Below are 22,193 nucleotides of genomic sequence, written 5' to 3'. Positions count from 1 at the left end.
AGTTTAACCATTTCGGGACTTATCTTCGACATATATTTTTTCACCCTCGAGATGGGTGAAAGTCACCCCCAGGTCAAAGCACACATCGGCACTATATCACTTTTTTTCTTTGACATGTTAGCTATGCGTATGCCAAATTTCATGTCAATCCAAGCGGTTCTTTAAAATTTACAGCAAAAACCGTGAAAGAACGTACTAAAAATGATTAAAAGAAGTACGAGGATGAGGTGGTGTACACAAAGTCGATTTTTACATAGAAAACCAAAGCTGATGAGTCTCGACAGTCTTCTAGAGGTTGTACTACGACATACATAATTGAAATAAACACGACAAATTGTAAATTTAGTTTATTATCAAATAAATAAAAACACTTCTTAAATAAAATATGAAAACTGTATTTAAATATACCATATTTATTATCAATATTTAGAATATTGAATAAATAAAATAAATATTTTTCTACCCAGATCACACGCAATACTTTTATTTATCAACTTATATTATTTTTATTCTTATTTCTTGCCCTTTTTGCTTTTTTGGGGAGCAGCCACTGGGGTACCGCTTGCTGAAGCTAATTGTTTCTTCAAAGCCAATAGTTTGTCTACTTCTGGTTGCCATTTAGACTTTTCTGCTCCGCCTTCTTTCAATGTTCTTACAACCAAAGCCTAAAATTAGAATTATTGTATTGCTATTGTATGAAAATTCTTATTACTAACAATAAAAAGATATTTTTGCATTACCTAAACCAAAAAACTCTGTATGATGTATAAATAAATCTACAATTCTTCAAATTCAAAATAATACGACTTCAGCTCCGGTTTCACCAACAACAAATAAATCAATGAATAGTTATTCGTGAATAAAATTTATTAGACGTTTATATTTTTATTTTGTTTCAATATAATTTTGATAATTTAAAGTTAAACTGACGAATTTACTTTCTTATAGATATTTACAGCGAGATTAACTTGCCAAATTAATCGAAGAGTAAATATTTATTTGATAAATAAATAAAATATGTCTTAATGTTGTTCTGAAGCTATTTTCTTGTGGCATTTTTGCAATTAACTATTTTTGATGGGAAATAAGCCACAATTTTACTAAAAAATGATTTTATTAACGTTTCGACACCCAAATTGGGTGTCGTTGTCAAAATACAAAAAATACTAATGAATTAAACAAAAATGTTGTTGCTTAGTAAAAAAATTCTTCTAATAATTTATTTAATCTGACTCATTTATATCGGCAATTCAGACATATATTATACATTTTAAAGTAGAAGACTTTAAAATGATATTGCCAATATTTATGAGTTGCGTTCCCGGGACGACTTTACTGAAAGATAGTTCATTCGATTACATCAAATCAACCCCAACTCAAGAATATCCGTCACAAAAAAATTCATAACATGTGATCTGTTGTGACAGTAAAATTCTCGCGCTAGAGATTCCATAGTAAATCACGAGGGAAAACCAAGAAAAAACCTAGTGATACTATCCCAACATCGTAAGTATTAGGTCTTATTTTAGTTTACTCTCAAAACTAATACCAAATTCTGACCTTAATATGTACATATGTTATTTTAAATTATAAATAATATTAATAATACATAGATATATAAATGATATTAAAATATAAAATATGTATTAACTCGATATGTTATTGACTTACTAATCCTGGTATTTTCTTTCTATTGACTTCCTCTTTTAGTATGGGTAACCAATAAAAATATGTCTTATTTGATGTTAGTAAAATGGAGAAATGTCAGTTTATTGGTCGAATAACTTTATTCATAGAATAAACTATTTGTCGTTGGTGAAACCAGCCATTGAGATTTAAACATAATGAGCAAACAAAAAATGCGGCAGAAGAAACCGACATTGAGTTGAAACAGAGTGCAGAAGTTGTAGGGCTAGCGATAAATACAAATAAAACAAAACTACTCATACACACCAGATCAAATAGACAGGTTCAACAACAACACTTTATAGACGATATAGAACACTTGAGTCGATTCACGTATTTAGGAATGGACCTGGTCGCAAATAATGAAGAAGAACCTGAAATAAATAGAAGGCTTATGCTGGCAAATAAAGCCTATTGCGCGATGGGCCACATATTCTAATAGCGAGACGTACACAGGAAAACAAAACTCCGGGTCCATAAAACAATAATCAGACTCATAGCAAGTTATGGGTGTGAAATATGGGTTATAACATGAAATCTGCCAATACATTAGATGTGTTCGAAAGAAAAATATTACGTACGATACTGGCCCCAATAAGTGAAAATAACAACTAGCGAATATACGAAAAATATAGCGAATTAACACTAGCACAATACACTAGACTGCAGATATTACGGTGGGCAGGGCACGTGGTCCGCATGCATGATAGAGGGAGAGGCAGCGCTGAAAAATTTCTTTCAATTTACTAAAGCTTAATTTTTCACAGTTGATTACTGTGATTGTGTAGACAAACATACTGCGGTCGGTCAAGCGAAACGTAGAACAGGGGTTACTGAGAGGGTATCAAAGTTACTTTCCAACGAAGGTAATTAAATCCATTTAGTAAGCCTGAAAATCAGTACACACATTCTAAATTGAATATAAATAAAAGTTATTATAGTCGGTCAGCTGTATGACGGGACAGAGCCGGACGGTCGGCCAAAATGAATGTACAGGGTTATTCACTATATTTTGACCCCCTTGTATACTGGTTTATTTACAGAATTAGAAAAAAATGTAAAATACAAAAGTTATTCGATTTTTTAATTAAGATTTTTTGACATATATATCGTACTAGTGACGTCATCCATTTGGGCGTGATGGCGTAATCGACTATTTTTTTAATGGGAATAGGGGACGAGTGCTAGCTCATTTGAAAGTTTATTCAATTCTCTATACAGTACTATAAACATCAAGATCATTATTTATACAGGGTGTCCAAAATTTTTTTAATTTAAATAATTGTTTAATTATTAATTCAAAAAAAATTTTTGGACACCCTGTATAAATAATGATCTTGATGTTTATAGTACTGTATAGAGAATTGAATAACCTTTCAAATGAGCTAGCACTCGTCCCCTATTCCCATTTAAAAAAATAGACTAGAATAGTCTAGACTAGAATAGAATTTAAAAATAGTACTATAAACATCAAGATCATTATTTATACAGGGTGTCCAAAAAATTTTTTTGAATTAATAATTAAACAATTAATTAAATTAAAAAAATTTTGGACACCCTGTATAAATAATGATCTTGATGTTTATAGTACTATTTTTAAATTCTATTCTAGTCTAGACTATTCTAGTCTATTTTTTTAAATGGGAATAGGGGACGAGTGCTAGCTCATTTGAAAGGTTATTCAATTCTCTATACAGTACTATAAACATCAAGATCATTATTTATACAGGGTGTCCAAAAATTTTTTTTGAATTAATAATTAAACAATTAATTAAATTAAAAAAATTTTGGACACCCTGTATAAATAATGATCTTGATGTTCATAGTACTGTATAGAGAATTGAATAACCTTTCAAATGAGCTAGCACTCGTCCCCTATTCCCATTTAAAAAAAATAGTCGATTACGTCATCACACCCAAATAGATGACGTCACTAATAGATATATACAGTGGAACCTCGATTATCCGTCTCTCCATTAACCGTCACCTCTGTTAACCGTCAGGGTCCGTACATAAGTTGTATTGAGTACATAAGAAAAAATGTGAGTCATCAATTCATTTTTTTAGCATTGCGATAAGCCAAACGAAATTCACTGAAATGTACAATGCAGTAGCAAATGAAGTTATGGCTGAATCAACTGTTTTGTTTTCGTTGCCTAAAAATGACTTAAAGGAATGGTTAATTTGTGATGAGGACGCAAATGGCTATCGATACTGACAGATGATGGAATAGTTGAAATGGCAAAACAGAGGCTGACGAAACTGCTTCAGAAGCTGACACAAACTTAAAATTTGACAGTGGCGATGTCGATGATGCTTTTGCAACTGACAAAGATTTGTCTAAAAAGCTAGAGAAGCTGCATCACACATGCAACCATTCATCGAGTGGTATTCTCGACAAGAAGAATCCAATAAAGTAGATTGCATGATTTTACGCCGATTAAAAAATTCAGCCCTTGCAAAATGTGAAGCATCAGTAAAACAAACAAAGATTTCAGAATATTTTAAACCAAATTCGACAATATTAACACGAACACAAATTCCTCTTATTGTATTATCAAACATAACAAACAAATAAAATTTGAGAGTTGTATTATCAATTTTTAACTTTTTTTAATGTTCTGTTAACCGTCTTTTCGATTATCCGTCATACCCTTGGTCCGGTGCCCTGACGGATAATCGAGGTTCTACTGTATGTCAAAAAATCATAATTAAAAAATAGAATAACTTTTGTATTTTACATTTTTTTCTAATTCTGTAAATAAAGTTTACAAGGGGGTCAAAATATAGTGAATAACCCTGTACATTCATTGGGGCCGACCGACCGGCTCTGTCCCGTCATACAGCTGACCGACTATAATAACTTTTATTTATATTTAATTTAGAATGTGTGTACTGATTTTCAGTCTTAGTAAATGGATTTAATTACCTTCGTTGGAAAGCAACTTTGATACCCTCTCAGTAACACCTGTTCTACGTTTCACTTGACCGACCGCAGTGTGTTTCTCTACACAATCACAGTAATCAACTGTGAAAAATCTAGCTTTAGTAAATTTAAAGAGATTTTTCAGTGCTGCCTCTTGGACTATGAGAACAGAATCCCCAGAAAATTGCTAAATGCAAAAATGAACGGAAAAGACTTGTTGGAAGGCCAAAAAAGGGATGGGATGACGAACTAGATGAGGATGCCAAAAACCTCCTTAAACCGCGTCTATGGAAAAGAGTTCCATTGGATATATGGATGACTTAGAGAAAACAAGCTTACCTGCTTGGCCACTTCTTCTTCAATCTTCTGTACTGCATTGGAATCTACAACGTCAGTTTTGGTAGGTGCAGATTGAGGAGCTGAACTTATTTTCAATGATTCCAACTGTTTCTTTAAATCCAAAAGGATTTTTACTTCGGGTTGCCAGACTGATTTCTCAACACCACTTGATTTCAGTTGTCTCACTTTATCACCCTATAATAAAATATATATTTTTAAAATACTTTAATTATTTTAACTGTGTATTAAAAGATTTTGATATAAGAATTATTTCATATTTGGTATATGTCCTGTAAAATACGAACATTACAGGATACCTCTACACCGCACATATCTTGTAAAATGTAATATCATTCAAATGCAATAAAATTTACAAGAATTTTGATTAATAACAGCGTAAATTGTAATTAAAGTTTATGGGAATATTTTTTGAAGTCCATAAAACTGTCATATTCATAAATACTATTAGTCTAGTAGCTATTGAAAACAGCTTAACCCAGCGTGAGGCTGACCCCTATTTTGCGGTGCCTCACTGGAAGTACGTTGTCATTTATTATTATAAGAAAAGAGACATTAATTAATGCCTGCAGGAAGATATATGAACTGTCGATTCACAAGACCTCTTTTCTCACTCTAATTCACGTACATACCCCATTTGATTTTAGATTTATTTATATCAATTTACGCCATTATTAATCAAAATTCAGAGTTGGCGCAATGATATGAAATGATTGTAATTTCGAGACGAATCAATTCATGTAAATTTTATTGCATTTGAGTGGCATTACATTTTCCATAAGATGTGTGCGGTGTCCTTTGGTTACCAACCAAATTTTGTTGGATGGATGGTTAGTTAGGATTTTGTATTCCATGTTTCCTATGCCCATTTCCAAGCAATACTTTTCGTTGCTACATTATTTTGTCGTGTGTTTTTCTTGGGATTATTTATTTATTTAATAAATTCCATACCTGACTGGCTACTGCTGCTTCTAGATCTGCCGCGCTTTTGAAATCTCCACTGGGGCTGGTTTCTTTAGATTGTTGTTTGCCTGCGAATTTTTTCTTTAACTCTTCTGCAACGCTTGGTTCAATTTTGGCAAACAAAGGCGAGGGTTCTCCTAACTTATGACCTGCTGGAAGCATGTTAACTATTTCTGGGTCACTAAAAAGAAAAAATAACAACTATTAAATAGAGAAATATTAACAATATGCTATTATTTCAACGACTATTACTTAAATACTAACAAAAAGAATCCCGGGAGTTGACGCCACTACCGGGCGCGTCTCCAGGTGACGGTTGGAGATTGACAGTTGGAGATTGAGAAGTACCTTATCGGGCTGAGTGCAACTGATCGTCGGAGCAGGCTTACCTGGTTTAAAGAAGCGTCCAGAATTGACCAGTGAGTAGGTGGTGGCATATACAGTAATGGGATCGAATTTAAGTCTACCCAGACTGGCTCCCATGCATCAGTCTTTCAGGTCGAGATCATGGTATGTGCTCAGGAAATAACAGATATGGCTTGCTCAGTCAAAACCATCTCTATCTGCTGTGACAGGCAAGCAAGGCTAAGGACTTGTAACGGTTCGATACGTTACGAAATTATTTTTGAACTTTTTAATTATTTTTATAATTACTTCTCTTGATCTCTTAACCCTCCGTTAGTCGCTAGGATAAACGGAGCAGCAAGAGTCGCTACGGTGTCAGAGACCGACAATTTAAAAAAATGGTTATTGCTATAAAATTCATACAAATATTTTATATTGTGTATAGGAATGACTGAAAAATATTTTTGAAAATGTTTTATTGGAAAACAACAGATATAAAATGAAAAATCCTAGTATAACAATGTACATATTGTTATTTGTAATATAAAAATATTCGCTAGGAACCATTTCCCATAATTCCAACAAACGTTTTTGTTCGGCTTCAAAGGACATCTATAAATAAGATTTGACCAAAACTTACCGATAAAATGCAATAATAAGATGCTAAATCTTTACCTGAACTGAAGTTATGCCAATAAAGTAATAACCACACCGTTAGTCGCTACGGAGTCTTGCACCGAAAATAGCTATAAAACTCGCACAACTGTACCCAAGTAGGTAAGAATGTATACTAACACGAGGTTAGTTGATAGGAAGAGGTACAGAAAGTGGCGATAGAAAAAACTAGTTATTTTGCAAATCCCGAATGAATAATTCTGTCGTCGGTGTGTGACACCGATAGCGACTAACGGAGGGTTAATTAATTTCTCAAATTTTCTCGTAATTAACTATTTACGTGACGTCACACTTTTGTGTACGGAACCGAACTATACGCCACCCAGTGGTGGAAATGACTTCACGTTCTGAGAGAATTTGACGTTTACCTTGTGGGAGAAGCGGATTTCACTGACCACTCGACTGGTAGCTTGGAATAGGTAAAGACGAATCAAGTCTAATGGTGTAGTACCCAAAATGGCGGAATCTTAAGTAATAAGTTTTATTGGAAAATACAGTGCCACTTAAGTGAAAATGGTATCCCCTGGTTTTATCTACTGAATCCATCCAGTGTTCTATAGAGGGACAACAGTAATGAAAAACTGAAAGATTCCGCCTTTGGGGAAATAATGGGAAGTCATAGACCCTCACCCACCTGAGAGGAACCTATTCCAGCTCCAGTCAGTCAACCTGGGAGCAAGCTGGAGCGTTCCAGCTCCATTTTCTCTCTTCTACACCTGTGCTTACAGATAGCATGGTTTGGCACTATCCTAGTGCTCATTTTCTGGGAACCTTTTGGTTAGCCGTTCGAGTAATGGGTTTGTTTGGGAAGAGTTTGGTGATTTTAGTAACTATTGCGTATCATATCACAGACATTTGGTTGATGTACTATGTTATTAATTACTTTTTTCAGATTTAGCTTACGTTAAGACAAGACACAAAAGCAAGAATCTATAAAGCAGCAATTAGACCTATATTAACATACACGGCGGAGACAAGGCCTGACACATCTAAAACGAGACGACTACTAGAAACAACAGAGATGAAAATACTCCGACGAATATCAGGGAAAAGTCTGTTGGATAGGGAGAGGAGCGAAAACATAAGAAGATCATGCAATATAGAAGACATAAATGGATGGGTGACAAAACGGAAACAGGAGTGGAACGAACACATTAGTAGAATGGCAGAGGATAGGATAGTACGAATAGCACGAGATAAGTCACCAAATGGACGAAGAAGTATTGGCAGACCAAGAAAAAGGTGGTGCGATAACCTAAACAATTTAGGAGGATAATATTGAAGAAGAAACAGGCTTTAAAGCCTACATACAAGAAGGAAGAAGAAGAAGAAGAAGATTTAGCTTACCTTTGTTTTTTTTATATAACATATTTGTATATTAATGTATTAGGTTCCCAAACTTATTTACGATCTAGGGTAAGTTACTTGTGCACAAGGAATAAGCTCAGAAAATTACGGTTTTATACTTTATTATTGATTTAATTGGTTTGTAAATTTAGGTTGTAATATTAATTGCCTGTTTCCCAGATATTTTGTCGTTAATTTGTTTCATTTCACTTGTTCAGTCATTCTAAGTCGTTTGTATAGGTATTTATCTTAACTTCAATTTATTTAACGTTTATTCAGTAACTTTGATTAATTCATTCTATTGTATTTCCCTTAGTCAGGCTTGTGCCTGCTTATTTATATTATTATTTATATTTGTCGGTATTTAATTTAGTTGTATGTAGCAAGCGTACTATAACCATTTGGTACAGGTAGTCTCATGTGAGTTGTACCCTATATATAGGTATGTAAGATTGTACCCTGTAAGAGGTATTAAGTTTTGTAATATATAACATGACTGTTGTTATATGGTAAACTATTGTAAACTGTCATCTTGTGTCATTTTAGAGTTACTTACTATTCCATTTTTAACGCAGAGATTGTGCAAATCTAGGTAGTTATTTTTAATAAATATTTACTTATTTTGTATATCATTTATTCTTATTATTCCTTTATGTGCACATTTACTGATTTAATCTATTTAATATTTGACAGCAGTGTAAGATACCTGGGAGATTGGTCGATCCCATCTCCTGGAGACCGTAACTTAGTCTATTTTATTTATCTCCTATATTCTTCTATTTTGATTATATTATTATATTTATTCTATCTATTTTCTGAACATCTATTTTATCTTCATATTGCCATTCTTAGTCATCATCACTATCTTTTAAGCTACCGTCTTTGTCAGGCATGCAAATTGGCCGTATCCATCCTTGAGTGTCAAGTTGTCGTTCTCTTGCATATATCGCTAGCCTAACTTCATTCAGTTTGCATCTGTCTATTTTGTTACTTCAGCTTCTCCAACGAGAAGCTATTTTCTTTCTATTCTCATTTTTTGTTCCATTAGTTACATCTAGTTTTCTTTCTATTTTCATTTTTGTTAATTTTGCTACTCATCAGTTTTTTCTTTTTTCCTTACTTCTGTTGGAGTTTATCACTCTCTTTACTTTCACTCCAACAGAAGTCTTCTTTTTTGTTACAGACTCTGGAAGCAGACAGTAAGCTGGTTCTTGGGTAAAAGAGAGCATTGGTTGATGTCGCGCGTACCAATAGGGTCAACTTAATATGGGTACCAGACACACAGGTGTGGAAGGGAACGAACGGGTAGATACCCTGGCAAGCCATGGCTCATCCACTTTGCCTGTGGGACCCTAACCTGTGATTGGAGTGCCCTTCAGTGAAGATTCCAGGACTAGTGACGAATGTATAAGACAGACGAGCCCCACATACCGGAGCCATCCAAAAGTTTTACAGCTCAACTGCTGCTTCTAAATCTTAGAAGATGCTATCTGGTGGTAAGTATGCTTACAGGTAACTGTAAACTAATTGTGGCGACACGCTTCAATTACTATTTTGCTAATTTTAATTTTTAACAACTTTTTCAAAATGAAATAATACGTCCCATTTTAAAATTCACAAACCATATGCATAAAGGGCCTGTTAAATTTTAAGAAACGAAATATATCAGTATTCAGATAAAATGCCTTCCCAGCTTTTAAAACACCAGATGTTGATGGCCTGTTCAGTTTATGTATGGGAAACGCAAATTCCATAATAGATTACGGGACGATAAAGGGCCAGCCTCCTTATGTCAATAAATCAGTCTTTAACTTCTTTAAAAACCACAGAAATGGAAAAACTAATGTTTTTAGTTCATCCACAGGAGTCTGACACAAACCCTCGTCCCGCAAAGAATAACAAACCCTCTTACGAGATATAAGCACGCCTTTTTAACCAAAAATAAATAAATATATTATTGTTCGTTGTCTTACACTTATTTTAATTTCATTTAATTGGTTCCGTAAACCACTCACGGAACATAAGTATCTAAACAGACATGTAAACTAGACATCTTCATCTACCAGGCCTTCGGTCTTTATGCAACCGAGGTAAATGAAGAAGTTACCCCTAAAGAGACTTGTGGCTTTCTGTGAGCCCTCAAAGTTACTAAATAATTAGAGTTAGTTAGGAACGGCATGAAGAGCTCAGATTCGGAGACCCGAGTAGATAGAGACGTCGATTACGTCCAGCAGTGGACAATCAAGGGCCGTTAAAGAAGAAAAATATTTTGGCTAAAGTTTGTGCCTTCTACATAATATACTCACCTAGGAATCAAAACAATGTTAGATGTATTCAACTGCTTCTTCAAATTCTCACTGGTTTCAGGCATATATGGTTGCAACAAGGTGGCTATCAAACATGACAAATTGCAACACATGCCAATAACGGTTCCAGCGCGTACTCTGAAAAAAAATATCATTGTTACTTTAATTTTGGAACAAACATCAAACCTCAACTTATATATATATATATATATATATATATATGTCTTCATATCAAGGCGAGATCCGTTTGTATCATAAGCTATACAAGATGAGATCCGTTTTGCAAGGGGAGATCCGATTTTGGATCTCACCTTGTATTCACGTGTATATAGTGACATCTCGATGTAACAATGGTTAGGATACAAAGAAATCGATTTTTGTCTGGACCTCATTTTGCACCCCTTTTGGTGAATTTTATACTGCAGTGGTTCCACTAAATCCGCTGTAGAGGGCAGCGCGCGAGATCCGTTGTGTATATGGTAAATATATATTTTGCAGACAACCTGAGATCCGGTAAATTTGGAAACATCGCAAATGAATTTCACGGTCAGCTCTCTCACTCGGCTTATGCCTAGCTTGAATAAGAATGTTTACATTATTTAAGGGCTCTGTCCAGAAAGGCGATTTTCAAATATCTCGAGAACTACACGGCATATCAAAAAAACGTTGGAATTCTTTTTGAATGGTTTTTCAAAATCTATATACTTATGCAATGCAGGGTTCTTATTCTGCCTGCGAAAGCGGTGGGTGTAGCAACTTTGAATTTTCAACTGAAACACTTTATTTTTAATTAAATAGTTGAAATTTAGAATTAAAAATACACAACTTTTGTTTGAATCGATAATAGCTTCTTTAATCCAGTCGGAAGAGCTTCAAAATCGTCGTTTTGATGACATTTTTAGGGTTTAGGGGTACCTCAGGTAGTTAGCTTAAAACGTAAGAAATAAATTTGAATAGTTAATGTTTATTGATAAACAAAGCTCCAATTCTATTTTACTTCAACTCATTTTAAGGCTATTTCAATAAGCTAATCGGTTCTTTTTTCAGTTTTTTGGTAAAACATTGTGACTTATAGACGAAAATTCTTAAAATCGGCTATTTTTCATTTTAATTGTCAATAAATAATTAAATTGAGAAAAAATTGGTCAGATTTACATAAATTTTGTTATTCCGTCCATATAGAAACTAAAACAATTGTTACGTAGTTACACTGAGTGTCATAAAAACCGTGTATTTTTACTCATTTCTTTGAGCTATTTCACGTAATATCGAGATATAAGTTGTATTTTTTACATAAGTTATATTAACGTTAAACTGACTTAATTTATAGTTTTATAAGCAACAATTAAGTATAGCGAAATTTATAAAACCTTGTTTAAATTGTTTTACATGCTCTATAATGCGGTTATCTTAAATTTTGTTTTGAATGTTTTTCTTCTTACTGGTAGACAAAAAATGGCAAAATGTGCATTTTTGACATCAAATTGTTGATAACCAACATAGTTACTACTCAAAATATTAAAAAAACTAACCGTCGGTATAACAGGTTGCCTGGAAACCAGATGCAGAACAGTACCATAAATGTTTTAGACTTTTTAGCACTTTCTTTAAGTGAAATTTAAAATCATTTACCACCCATGTACACTCATTACGGAATCTGTTACAAGAATTTCAGCGATTTCAGCCATTTTTTCAAAATTTATTTGGATTTTCTCTAGTAATCCTTCCAAAAGACAATACATAAATGGTGAATACCTTTTACACCAACTTCAAGGAGGGTAATTTATACAGGTACATACTGGAATTATTATATGGACCGTTCACTCTTGTTAGAGTATAGTTCGCTCAAATATGAGCTCTTTTAATCCATTTCACGCGGTAAATTAGTCCGCTTTTCCTTTAGGTCTTAGTTCATAGGTTGTGATGTTTTTTTGCCCTCTCTACTATCTTCTTCCACTCTCTCCGGTCCTGAATCTTTTCTCTCCAGTTTGCAATTTCCATCTTTGATATATCGTCTAGCAGTTGATCTTCCCATCTAATTTTTGGTCTTCCTCTTGGTCTATTTTTTACTGGTTTCCAGTTCATTATCTTCCTGATCAGTTCTTCTACCCCTCTTCTTTGTGTGTGCCCAAACCATCTGAGGCTTTGTGCTTTAATGAATTTTACTATATCTTCTCCTTTATTTATATTTATTATTTCATGGTTCATCAGCTTTCAATATTCCCCTGTTTCTGTCTTTACTGGGCCATGTATCATTATAATTTTTCTCTCAATTATTTTTAACTTTTCTTCGTCTTTTTTCGTAAGGCACATTACTTCTGCTCCATAGGCTATCACTGATCTGATTGCTGCTGTGTATATTTTTGATTTTGTTTTTTTTGCTCAAGTTTTTGTCCTTGAGTAGTTGGTGATATTTCCAATATACTCTATTACCTGCTTTAATTCTGTCGTTTATCTCTATATTCCTTCCGTTTTTGCCGTCCACCATCACCCCCAGGTATGTGAAGCAATCTACTCTCTGGAATGTATTTTCACCTATCTTTATTTCTGCTTTTCTGTTTACATTGTCTCGTGTGCTTATAAGATATTTTGTTTTATTCTGATTGATTATTAGTCCTCTAGTCTTTGCTTCTCTTACCAGAGTTAAAAGTGCCTCTTCTAGTCTTTTTTTATCTCGTGATACCAGTCCCAGTTCATCTGCATATCCTATGATCTGTGTTGAGCTTTGAATAATTGTCTTTTTCAGCCCCGTGTCCCTAATTACTCCTTCTAGAGCGATATTAAATAGTGTCGTTTGTCGTTGACAGACTGTCTCCTTGTCTTACTTCAAGTTCTATTTTGATGTCATTTGTATCGCCCTCATTTGTTTTAACTTTTGCTGTTGAGTCTTTTATTGTCATTCTAGTTAGTCTGATTAATTTAGCCGGTATCTCCATTTTTTTCATTTCTTTTAATAATTGTTGTCTGTATATGCTGTTGAAGGCCTGTTGGAAGTCGATGAATAGTATGTGTAATTCTATGGCATGTTCATAGCTTTTTTCAATTGTTTGTGTCAGTACGTGTATTGCATCTATTGTTGATCTTCCTTTGATCTATTGTTCTAAAACCTTGTTGATATGGTCCTATAATTTTTTCTGTGTATTGATTTAGTCGGTTTCTTATAATTGTGGTCAATATCTTATACGTTGTATTCAGTAGCATAATTGGTCTGTAGTTGCAGCACTTAGTTGGATCTCCTTTCTTAAAGATTGGTGCGATGTGTTCGTTTTTTCATTCTATGGGCATGCTTTCGTCCTTCCAAATTGTAACCATTAACTTGTGCATTCGCTTCGTGAGCTCCTCTCCGCCGTTGATGATCAGTTCGTTGTTGATTTCATCTGGCCCTGGCGTTCTGTTTACTTTTAGTTGTTTTAATACCTCCATGAATTCCTAATAAGTAGGTGCGACTTCCTCTTCATCTCTGTTATCTCTTATATCCTCATCCTCTGAATATGCCTTATTGTCGTTTTTGTATAGGTCCGTGAAATGTTTTTCCCAATCTTTTTTGTTTATTTTTGTGACAGATTTTTTGGTACTGTGTTGTTGTTTTATCTATTCGAACAATTTCTTGTTGTCTTTATTATTCGCTTCTAATTCTTGCATTTGTTCAGAGATCCATGTGTTCTTCTTTCTTCTATAGAGTTTCAATGCTTCTTGTTTTTCTTTCTATATTGGTCCAGTTGTTCCTGTTCGGCACTTTGCAGCCATTTGTTTCTTGCGAGGTGCTTCAGTTGACTTTTTTGGTGACATTCCTCATCAAACCATTCTTTCGATTCTTTGTTTTTTTGGAATCCTATTATTTGTTCTGCTGTCTCTATTATGCTGTTCTTTATGTTTTTCCATTCTCCTTCTATTTCTATGTGCTCGTACTGACCCAATTTCTGTTCCAGTTGTTCTGTATATTGTTGCTTTGTTTCTTGCGTTTTCAGATTGGCTATATTCCATTTTCTCCTTTTTCCTTCCTTATGATTATTTGCTTTGATTATTTTCATCTTAAGTTTTGCTATCAACAATATGTGGTCAGTGCCTCCATTTGCCCCTCTAAATGACCTTACGTCTTGTACTATTTGTGTCCACTTTTTCGAAATTAGAGTATGATTTATTTGGTTTCCATCCATTCTTCCTGGTATCATCCATGTTATTTTGTTTTCTTTTTTATGTTTATGCCCAGTACTAACTATATATGTATTTGTTGCTGCTGCTAGGTTGCAGATTTCTCCTCCATTATCATTCGTAGTTTCATGAATGGTTTCTTTGCCAGCTACATTACGATTATAGTCCTCCTTTCCGATCTTTGCATTGAAATCACCCAATATTATTAATATGTCATTCCTCGGAATATTTTCACAGGTTTCTTCCAGGATGTCTTAGAATTCTGTTTTATCTTCTTGGTTTGCTTCTTCGGTGGGTGCATAGCAATTGACTATCGAGATGTGGGCTTGTTTATTTTCTTATGTAAGATATCCTTTCATTAACTGCTTTGAATTGTATCAGTTTTTCCCTCATTTTTTTGTTCACCATAAATGCCGTACCATTCGTTCCCTGTTTGTTTTCTCCCGAATAATACATGCTAAAGTTTTTCTTCTCAATTTTTCCTTCTTTCTTCCATCGTATTTCCTGTACGGCTAGGATTTCTAGTTGGTATTTTTTCATTTCAAGAGCTATTTCTTGCATCTTACCTGCTGCCAGCATGGTTCTAATATTCCAAGAGCCCATTCTAATGGGTTTTGTTCTTTTCTTCTTATTGAGATTCTTTCTTTATTTTGTGTGCGTTATTTTGTTTTCGTTAACCGTTTGCATTTCCGAGTCTTTTTTTGCCATGTCAATATCATATTTCAGCCGCTGTTCTTCGTTTATTAGTTTTTTGAATTTTCTATCAGCTGTTCTCTTTCTTCGTCCCATATCTAGATTTTGCCATTCACTATTAATTTCTTGTAGCCGATTTTCGTTTGCTTACCTTTGCTTCTTTCGTCCTTTGCTATTTTAGTTATTTCCTTTTGTATTTCTTTTTCTTTCGATGTCCAATCGTTGTTTATATAGATACGATCTATATGCTGTTTTAGTTTACGTTTCTTGTTTAGGATTTCCATTTTATCCGTGGGGGCTTCTGTTTCTATTGCGCATACTGTTTCTCCTATTTTTTTTGCACTTCTTAGTTTTATTTGTATTTGCAACTCTTGGGCTCTGAAATTTTCCATTTCTTCTTTTAATTTCATATAATCATTGTTTCTACTTTCAACCCAGTTACGATCAAGCTTTTCTTTTTGCTAAATTTCTCCAGTTGCTCTATTCATTCATGTAGCTGTTTTACTTCTTTTTTTAGTTTTTGTTTCTCTGCTTTTACACCCATTAACTCTTTATTGGTTTGTTGTTATTCTTTCATCCAAGTTTTCTCTTTTGCGTTTCGTTTCATCATCGGTTTCACTTCCTGTGACATTTTTTCCATTTTCTAGGAGTGCAGCGCTAAATACCTGGAATACCGATATTAGATTATCAACAATACTTAAAAAATGAAAGTTACCAATTCACCGGTAGTTAATGCGTTATTTAAAAATTACCTGCGCACCAGAGTTGCCAGTTGGTCTGTAATTAGGATGGGGATTAAAATAGATACGAATTCACCGGGACCCGGAAATATGCACACCCTGATATTCTAGTTACGTAAGCTCGTCCGATTGGCGCATGACGTTAACAACAGAGTAAAGCATAGTCCCGTCTATGCGTTCGTAATACGAACGCGAATGAAATTTGAGAATAGTACAAATGAATGAATTATGACTAAAAGAAACTAAGTGATTTTTATAGTTTAGAGGAAAATTATTAAACTATTTACTTTTATTTAAATTGATTTTCAGTTATTTGTAAAGTTCCCAGTTTCTTGATTATATTGGTATCCGGAAAATAAAAATATTCATATAATCGATATCTACTAAAATTATTATATTTCGTTAGTTTTCAAAAATTGATTAGTGGCCTACACATTAGTAAATATAATTTTTACCAATGGGAAGAAAAGAACCAAAATAAAACCATAAATTTAATGGATTGATAAAAAAACAAAATTTTTTACTTTTTAAATAATGTATTTCATCAGATTTAAGTAAGAGGCTTGGAAAAGACAAAAATAAGTTTTACAGTTTTCATGCCATGCACTTTATTTAAATTTTGTGCATGTGAAATAGACGTACATACAGCAACTATGTAGCAGTTTTCATAATTTTTCTTTTACGCAATGTCAGGTTGTTAACGAGACTTGTTTAATTCTTTAATTCGGAAGTACATCCGAGACCTAAAAAATAACTTGTTCGCTTTGTTAGAACAGTGTACAGTTACACTTTTGGACATACGGTTTTCTAAATAATTTTTAGTTACCAAAATGGAATCACCATTCACGTGGAAGGAAAAATTGTCTTCAGTTACTTAATATATGACAAGAGAGTGTCTGATTGTTTACATAAACTACACTTACTCAAATGATCAACCCACGTGTACGTTGAAACATCTTCGGATTGAATACTGGAGTCCTTCAATTTATGGCAGATATAACCAGCCAAATTCTCCAAACCATCATACTCGAGGTCACTAATGTTTTTTCATTCTAACTCTCATTGAAAACTTGAAAATCCACAACTGTTTCGTTGTTAGAATCCAGCCTTTGGATCAATTGTCCAGAAATTGGTAAATCTGGGATGTCGTCTGTTTAAACGTTCGAAAATTCGTTCCGTTGTCTCTCCTACCCGTATATAACTTTTATAAAATAAAATAAAGCTTTTTGTTAACACTTTAAAAAAATTTTAATGGGTTTTCCCCGAAAAGAGCTTCATTTTTTGGTACTAGGTATCACGGTAAAATATTTGATTTGGAATTTGAAGGATAAGATCGTCTTTTTTATGAGCTACAAATTTACTTTTACTGGTTCTATAGACTAAGAATATACCATTTTTTCGTTTTTTTTTATATGCTACATTTTTTCCAAGAATATTTTTTCGATATAATACTTACTTTTTGAGTATTTGCGAAAAACCGCTGAAAAACGTGTTTTTTTTTTGTTGAAAAATAAATATTTTTAGTCGCAAGTGACTCTAGTACCTACTACTAAATTAACCTAGTACCTAAGTTAAAAAACTCTATAGAACAAAAGTTGCTTAAACTTAGTCAGATCTGTTTCCGGACTTATTTTAAACGTATATTTTTTCACCCTCCAAGTAAAAGCAATCAACGGCACAAATTCAACTTTGAAGTGGGGGATGGGTAGAATCTAAATCCAAATTTTCATGCAATTAGGAGTTGACCCTGAAAATTATGTGTGTTTCTTTTTATCTTTTAAATCATTTTACTTAAATTCATTTTTTAACTATCAAATAATAATTACATATTGAGTTATTTTATTTTTTAAACTTTAATAATATTTATAAAAAATTTTACTTTCTTGTAATGTATTTTTAAAACAAGCAATCATTTAAATAATTATTTTGTAACAATTTGTATTCTTTAAGAATATAATAATTACATTTTGGTTTCGTAGTAAGTGTTTTTTAAGAATATTAATGTATAGTTTTAAAATATTGTATTGCAAATAATTATCATTATTAAATGGTTATTATTTGTCAAGTATTCTTTTTCTTTTTTCACACCCTTATGTATGTAATAAAACTAAGGGACTTTCTGAAAGGTCAATCGTAAACTTTAAATACACAAAAGAAGCGATACTTAAAAGTTACGCCCATTATATATCTTTATATCGTGGGAAATATACAATACAACACGAGCTCCAACCGCTCGACTAATACTCTTTAGAGCTGGCATCAGTGTGTGATCTCGCGTTGAACGGTAAATATCTAAAATTTCGTATATAAGTCCTCCCCTTTACTTTTCAGCGACGGATCTCGTTTCGCTGTAAATTTATCAGAAAAATTTAAGTACAAAAATCTTTTCCCCTCTAAGTGTGCCATGATTAATCTGTTAATTATAAAGATACTTATGAACAATATACTCCAATAATTAATTTCCTATTGGTGGATCTCGGGTTGTCCTCGATTTAGTCGGATCTCGCCTTGATATGAAGACGTATATATATATATATATATATATATATATATATATATATATATATATATATATATATATATATATATATATATATATATATATATACTCATTAACCGATAATACGAAGCCAAAAGTTCCATATTGCCCTATTAATATGAAGCCCGCATCGACAATACGAGGCCCGACTCCGGGCTTCCTAAAGATTAACGTGTATATGTTTGAGCCTAAACTGTACGCTGCACAACGCTATCAATAACACATTTTTTTTTTGGGCTTCGAATTGTCAGGGAGTATCTCCAAACATACGCCATTTAGTTCATCGATTTGATGGGTAGGGGGCGTCTCGAACATTAGGTGTATATTTATATACACATTTAATATATTTACAGCGTATTCGAAGCCCGAGTTGATTCACATACAGTACGAGTCCCGTTGAATTGGCAACATTGCTTCAAAGTATTGGCGATTGTTTTTAATACTCGAGACACCTTGTGCGGATTTAATGAGCCAGCTTTCTAAATTGTAATGGTGTGTTTTATAGAAGTATATCAAAAATATATACCGGGTGCTGCATCTCATTACGCACCATAGGAATTACAATGCAAAAATAAAGAAATACATATTCCTGCTTCCCTAATTGTTTTAGCTAAAAGTCCATAAGACTTTTTTTGTAGCAAATTACTTTTTATATCAGATGGCATTCTCAAAAAACGAATTATTTTCGTCGTGGAGTGAAAATTGTCGAAAATATCTTCCCCTTTCCATCACCTACTTGAGTTATTAAGGAACAATCAACACCTTTTTTTTTAAATTTCAAAGATCTGTCATATTTGTTGGCACAAGATTATCGTCAATTTATCACACTAAAATAACTGCAAAATGATTTATTTATTTTAAATGATTTAATACTATAATAATACTAATACTTAATACACTAATCATAAAATTTAACATACAACACAGTTTTAATATTTAATTAAAGCAAGTGCTCGAATATTCCACCATTTTGAACTAAACAATACCCTAATCTATTGTAAAATTCTCTACGAACGTTAGCCAATATTCGAGGAGAAGTTTTTCTACATTCTTCGCATATACTATTTTTAAGTTCTTCTAGTGAATTTAACTTTTTTTCGGAATAAATCCTGGTTTTCAAATGCCCCCAAAAAAATCGTTTGGGGCAAGATCTCCAGACCTAGGGGGCCTCTTAATTTGGCAATTTGGTCCAATAATACAATCATTAAAACAATTGTTGAGAAATTCTTTTACAGTCTGGCTATTATGGGCAGGACATCCGTCCATTTGGAACCACACCTCGTGGTCTTCTCGGACAACCTCTGCCAAAGCAGGCAAAATGTCTTTATCTAATAACATTATAAAACGTTCTGCAGTTAGATTTTCCTCGTAGAAAAAGGGCCCAATTAAGTGATGACCTATTATTCCCAACCAGACTTTGTCTTCTTCGGGTACTGGGTGCGTGTTTCTAGAAAAAGCTGCGGTTTTTCAGTAGCCCATATCCTACAATTTTGTATATTGGGTTCATTGTTCAGAGTGAAAGTACATTCGTCCATAAAACAGATATTTTTTAACTACGAAAGAAAACCTTCAGCAAGAGAGCGGCCAACAATATGTGCCATTTGCTTCAAAGACGTTATTACTCATTTTACCAGACACCTTTTCAGGCACCATCCAGATAATAAGGAAGTTCAGTTAATCAAATCTCTAAAGCCCAAAAGTAAGGAACGTATGGAACTTGTAGCTGCTTTAAGAAAACAAGGATATTTTATTCTACAAACAGAAAAAAATATTACACGCCCTGTTAAATCTTAAAAAAAACTAGATCCAAAATACTTTGTTTGTAGTCATTGTCTGGGACATTACACTAAAGAGTTTTTAAGCAAACACGTTAAAAGCTGTAAAAATAGGTCATCGTCAAACCCAAAGAATTGTTTATCTGCTTCACAAACTTTTATGGCGATGGTTAATGTGAAAAACTCAACTTTTTTACAAAATGCTCGAATTAAAGACGAAGTATTCAGTATCATGCGTCCTGATGATAAAAGTGAAGCAGTAAAGAATGATACCCTAATCTGTATGTACAGCGAAACTCTTCTCTCAAAACATAAAAGAAAACAAATAATTAATGTTATTTCGAATAAAATGAGAGAGTTGGGCCGTTTACTTATTACATTAAAAAAATCATATGATATTAAAAATTTATTTGATGCCTTGAAACCAGAACTATTTAATTACCTAATACTTGCTACCAAAGAAATAAGTGGTTATAGTGTAGAGAGTAAAAGCTTCAAATCACCATCACTAGCTTTGCATACGGGATCCAACTTAAAAACGGTTTGTGATGTAGCATACAAACTAGTTCTAGAAAAAAACGTCTTCCTGGTATAGAATGGATCGATCAGAAAATTAAAAAAATCGAAATTAAAGATCTAAGAAAGTTAATTGAGGGTCACTGGTGTAACGAACTGTCTAGTTTAGCTTTGAAAACCCTTAAAGAGAAACACTGGGAAAAGCCTTTGCAATTGCCACTAGCAAGTGATACAGGGTGTTTCATTGGGAAACGGAAATACTTTAATTGTAAATAGAGGTCACCGAGGCGGTTCTAGGTATACTACATTTTTTGCCCTACCGGCTTTTATAACCGAGTTACAGGGTGTTTTATCGATTTTGCCAATTTCTTTCCTAAGTAATAACTTTGGAACCACCCTGTGTATTTTTTTGATATTTGGTACACATGTGTATCATCCAAAACCCAAACGACCGACAAACTAATCACAAGAAAAATCCAGGTCCGGATTAACAAAAAATTATAAAGTAATTGTGACCTTAAAACACCACCCTGTATATTGAAATTCTGAAAATCTGTTTGCATATTTGAAAAGAGCACAAAAAACTAAGTCTAATTGTTCGCTTCCATTTTTCGGCCAGACAATTTTATGACTTTAATTTTAAAATTATATTGAATTTTTTAAGAACTCTGACATTAAAAAGAAGCTATTGTTAACTTTTAATTATAAATTATTAAAGCTATTGAATAAATACTCATTTTAAAATTAATCAATACTTATTTACCACATTGGAACGACCCTATTAATCACAAGAAAAATCCAGGTCCGGATTAACAAAAAAAAAGTAAAGTAATTGTGATCTTGAAACAACACCCTGTATATTGAAATTTTCAAAATTTGTTTGCACATTTGAAAAGACCACAAAAATCTGAGTTTATCGGTTTGCTTTAATTTTTCGTGAAGGAAATTTAATGACTTTAATTTTGAAATTAAATATATTGATAATTTTAAGAACACTGAAATTAAAAAGCAGATTTTTAAAGCACTTTTAACAATAAATTATTAAAGTTATTAAATAAATACCCATTTTAAAAATATTCAATAAGTATTTACGACATTCGAATGACCCACTTACAAATCACAACAAAAATCCAGGTCCGGATTACCAAAACAATATAAAGTAATTGTAACCTT

The 22,193-nt window shown here is 33.1% G+C and overlaps 1 protein-coding gene across 1 annotated transcript in view; it reads right to left on the bottom strand.

Annotated features, from left to right (window-relative positions):
- Positions 1-332: 332 nt before the first annotated feature.
- LOC114330128 (methionine--tRNA ligase, cytoplasmic) overlaps positions 333-22,193 on the bottom strand; it is a 62,475-nt gene continuing 40,614 nt past the window's right edge. The window contains exons 10-13 of the mRNA XM_050643330.1: positions 10,606-10,743; positions 5,921-6,113; positions 4,952-5,146; positions 333-665 (exon numbers count right to left, since the gene is read on the bottom strand). Coding sequence (XP_050499287.1) covers positions 513-665; positions 4,952-5,146; positions 5,921-6,113; positions 10,606-10,743 — 679 coding nt within the window. The 3' untranslated portion in view covers positions 333-512. The remainder of the gene's footprint in view (positions 666-4,951; positions 5,147-5,920; positions 6,114-10,605; positions 10,744-22,193) is intronic.

The sequence above is a fragment of the Diabrotica virgifera genome, chromosome 2 (assembly GCF_917563875.1).
Source record: "Diabrotica virgifera virgifera chromosome 2, PGI_DIABVI_V3a".
NCBI classification, from domain to species: Eukaryota; Metazoa; Arthropoda; class Insecta; order Coleoptera; family Chrysomelidae; genus Diabrotica; species Diabrotica virgifera.
This window is presented reverse-complemented; position numbering and strand designations above follow the sequence as displayed.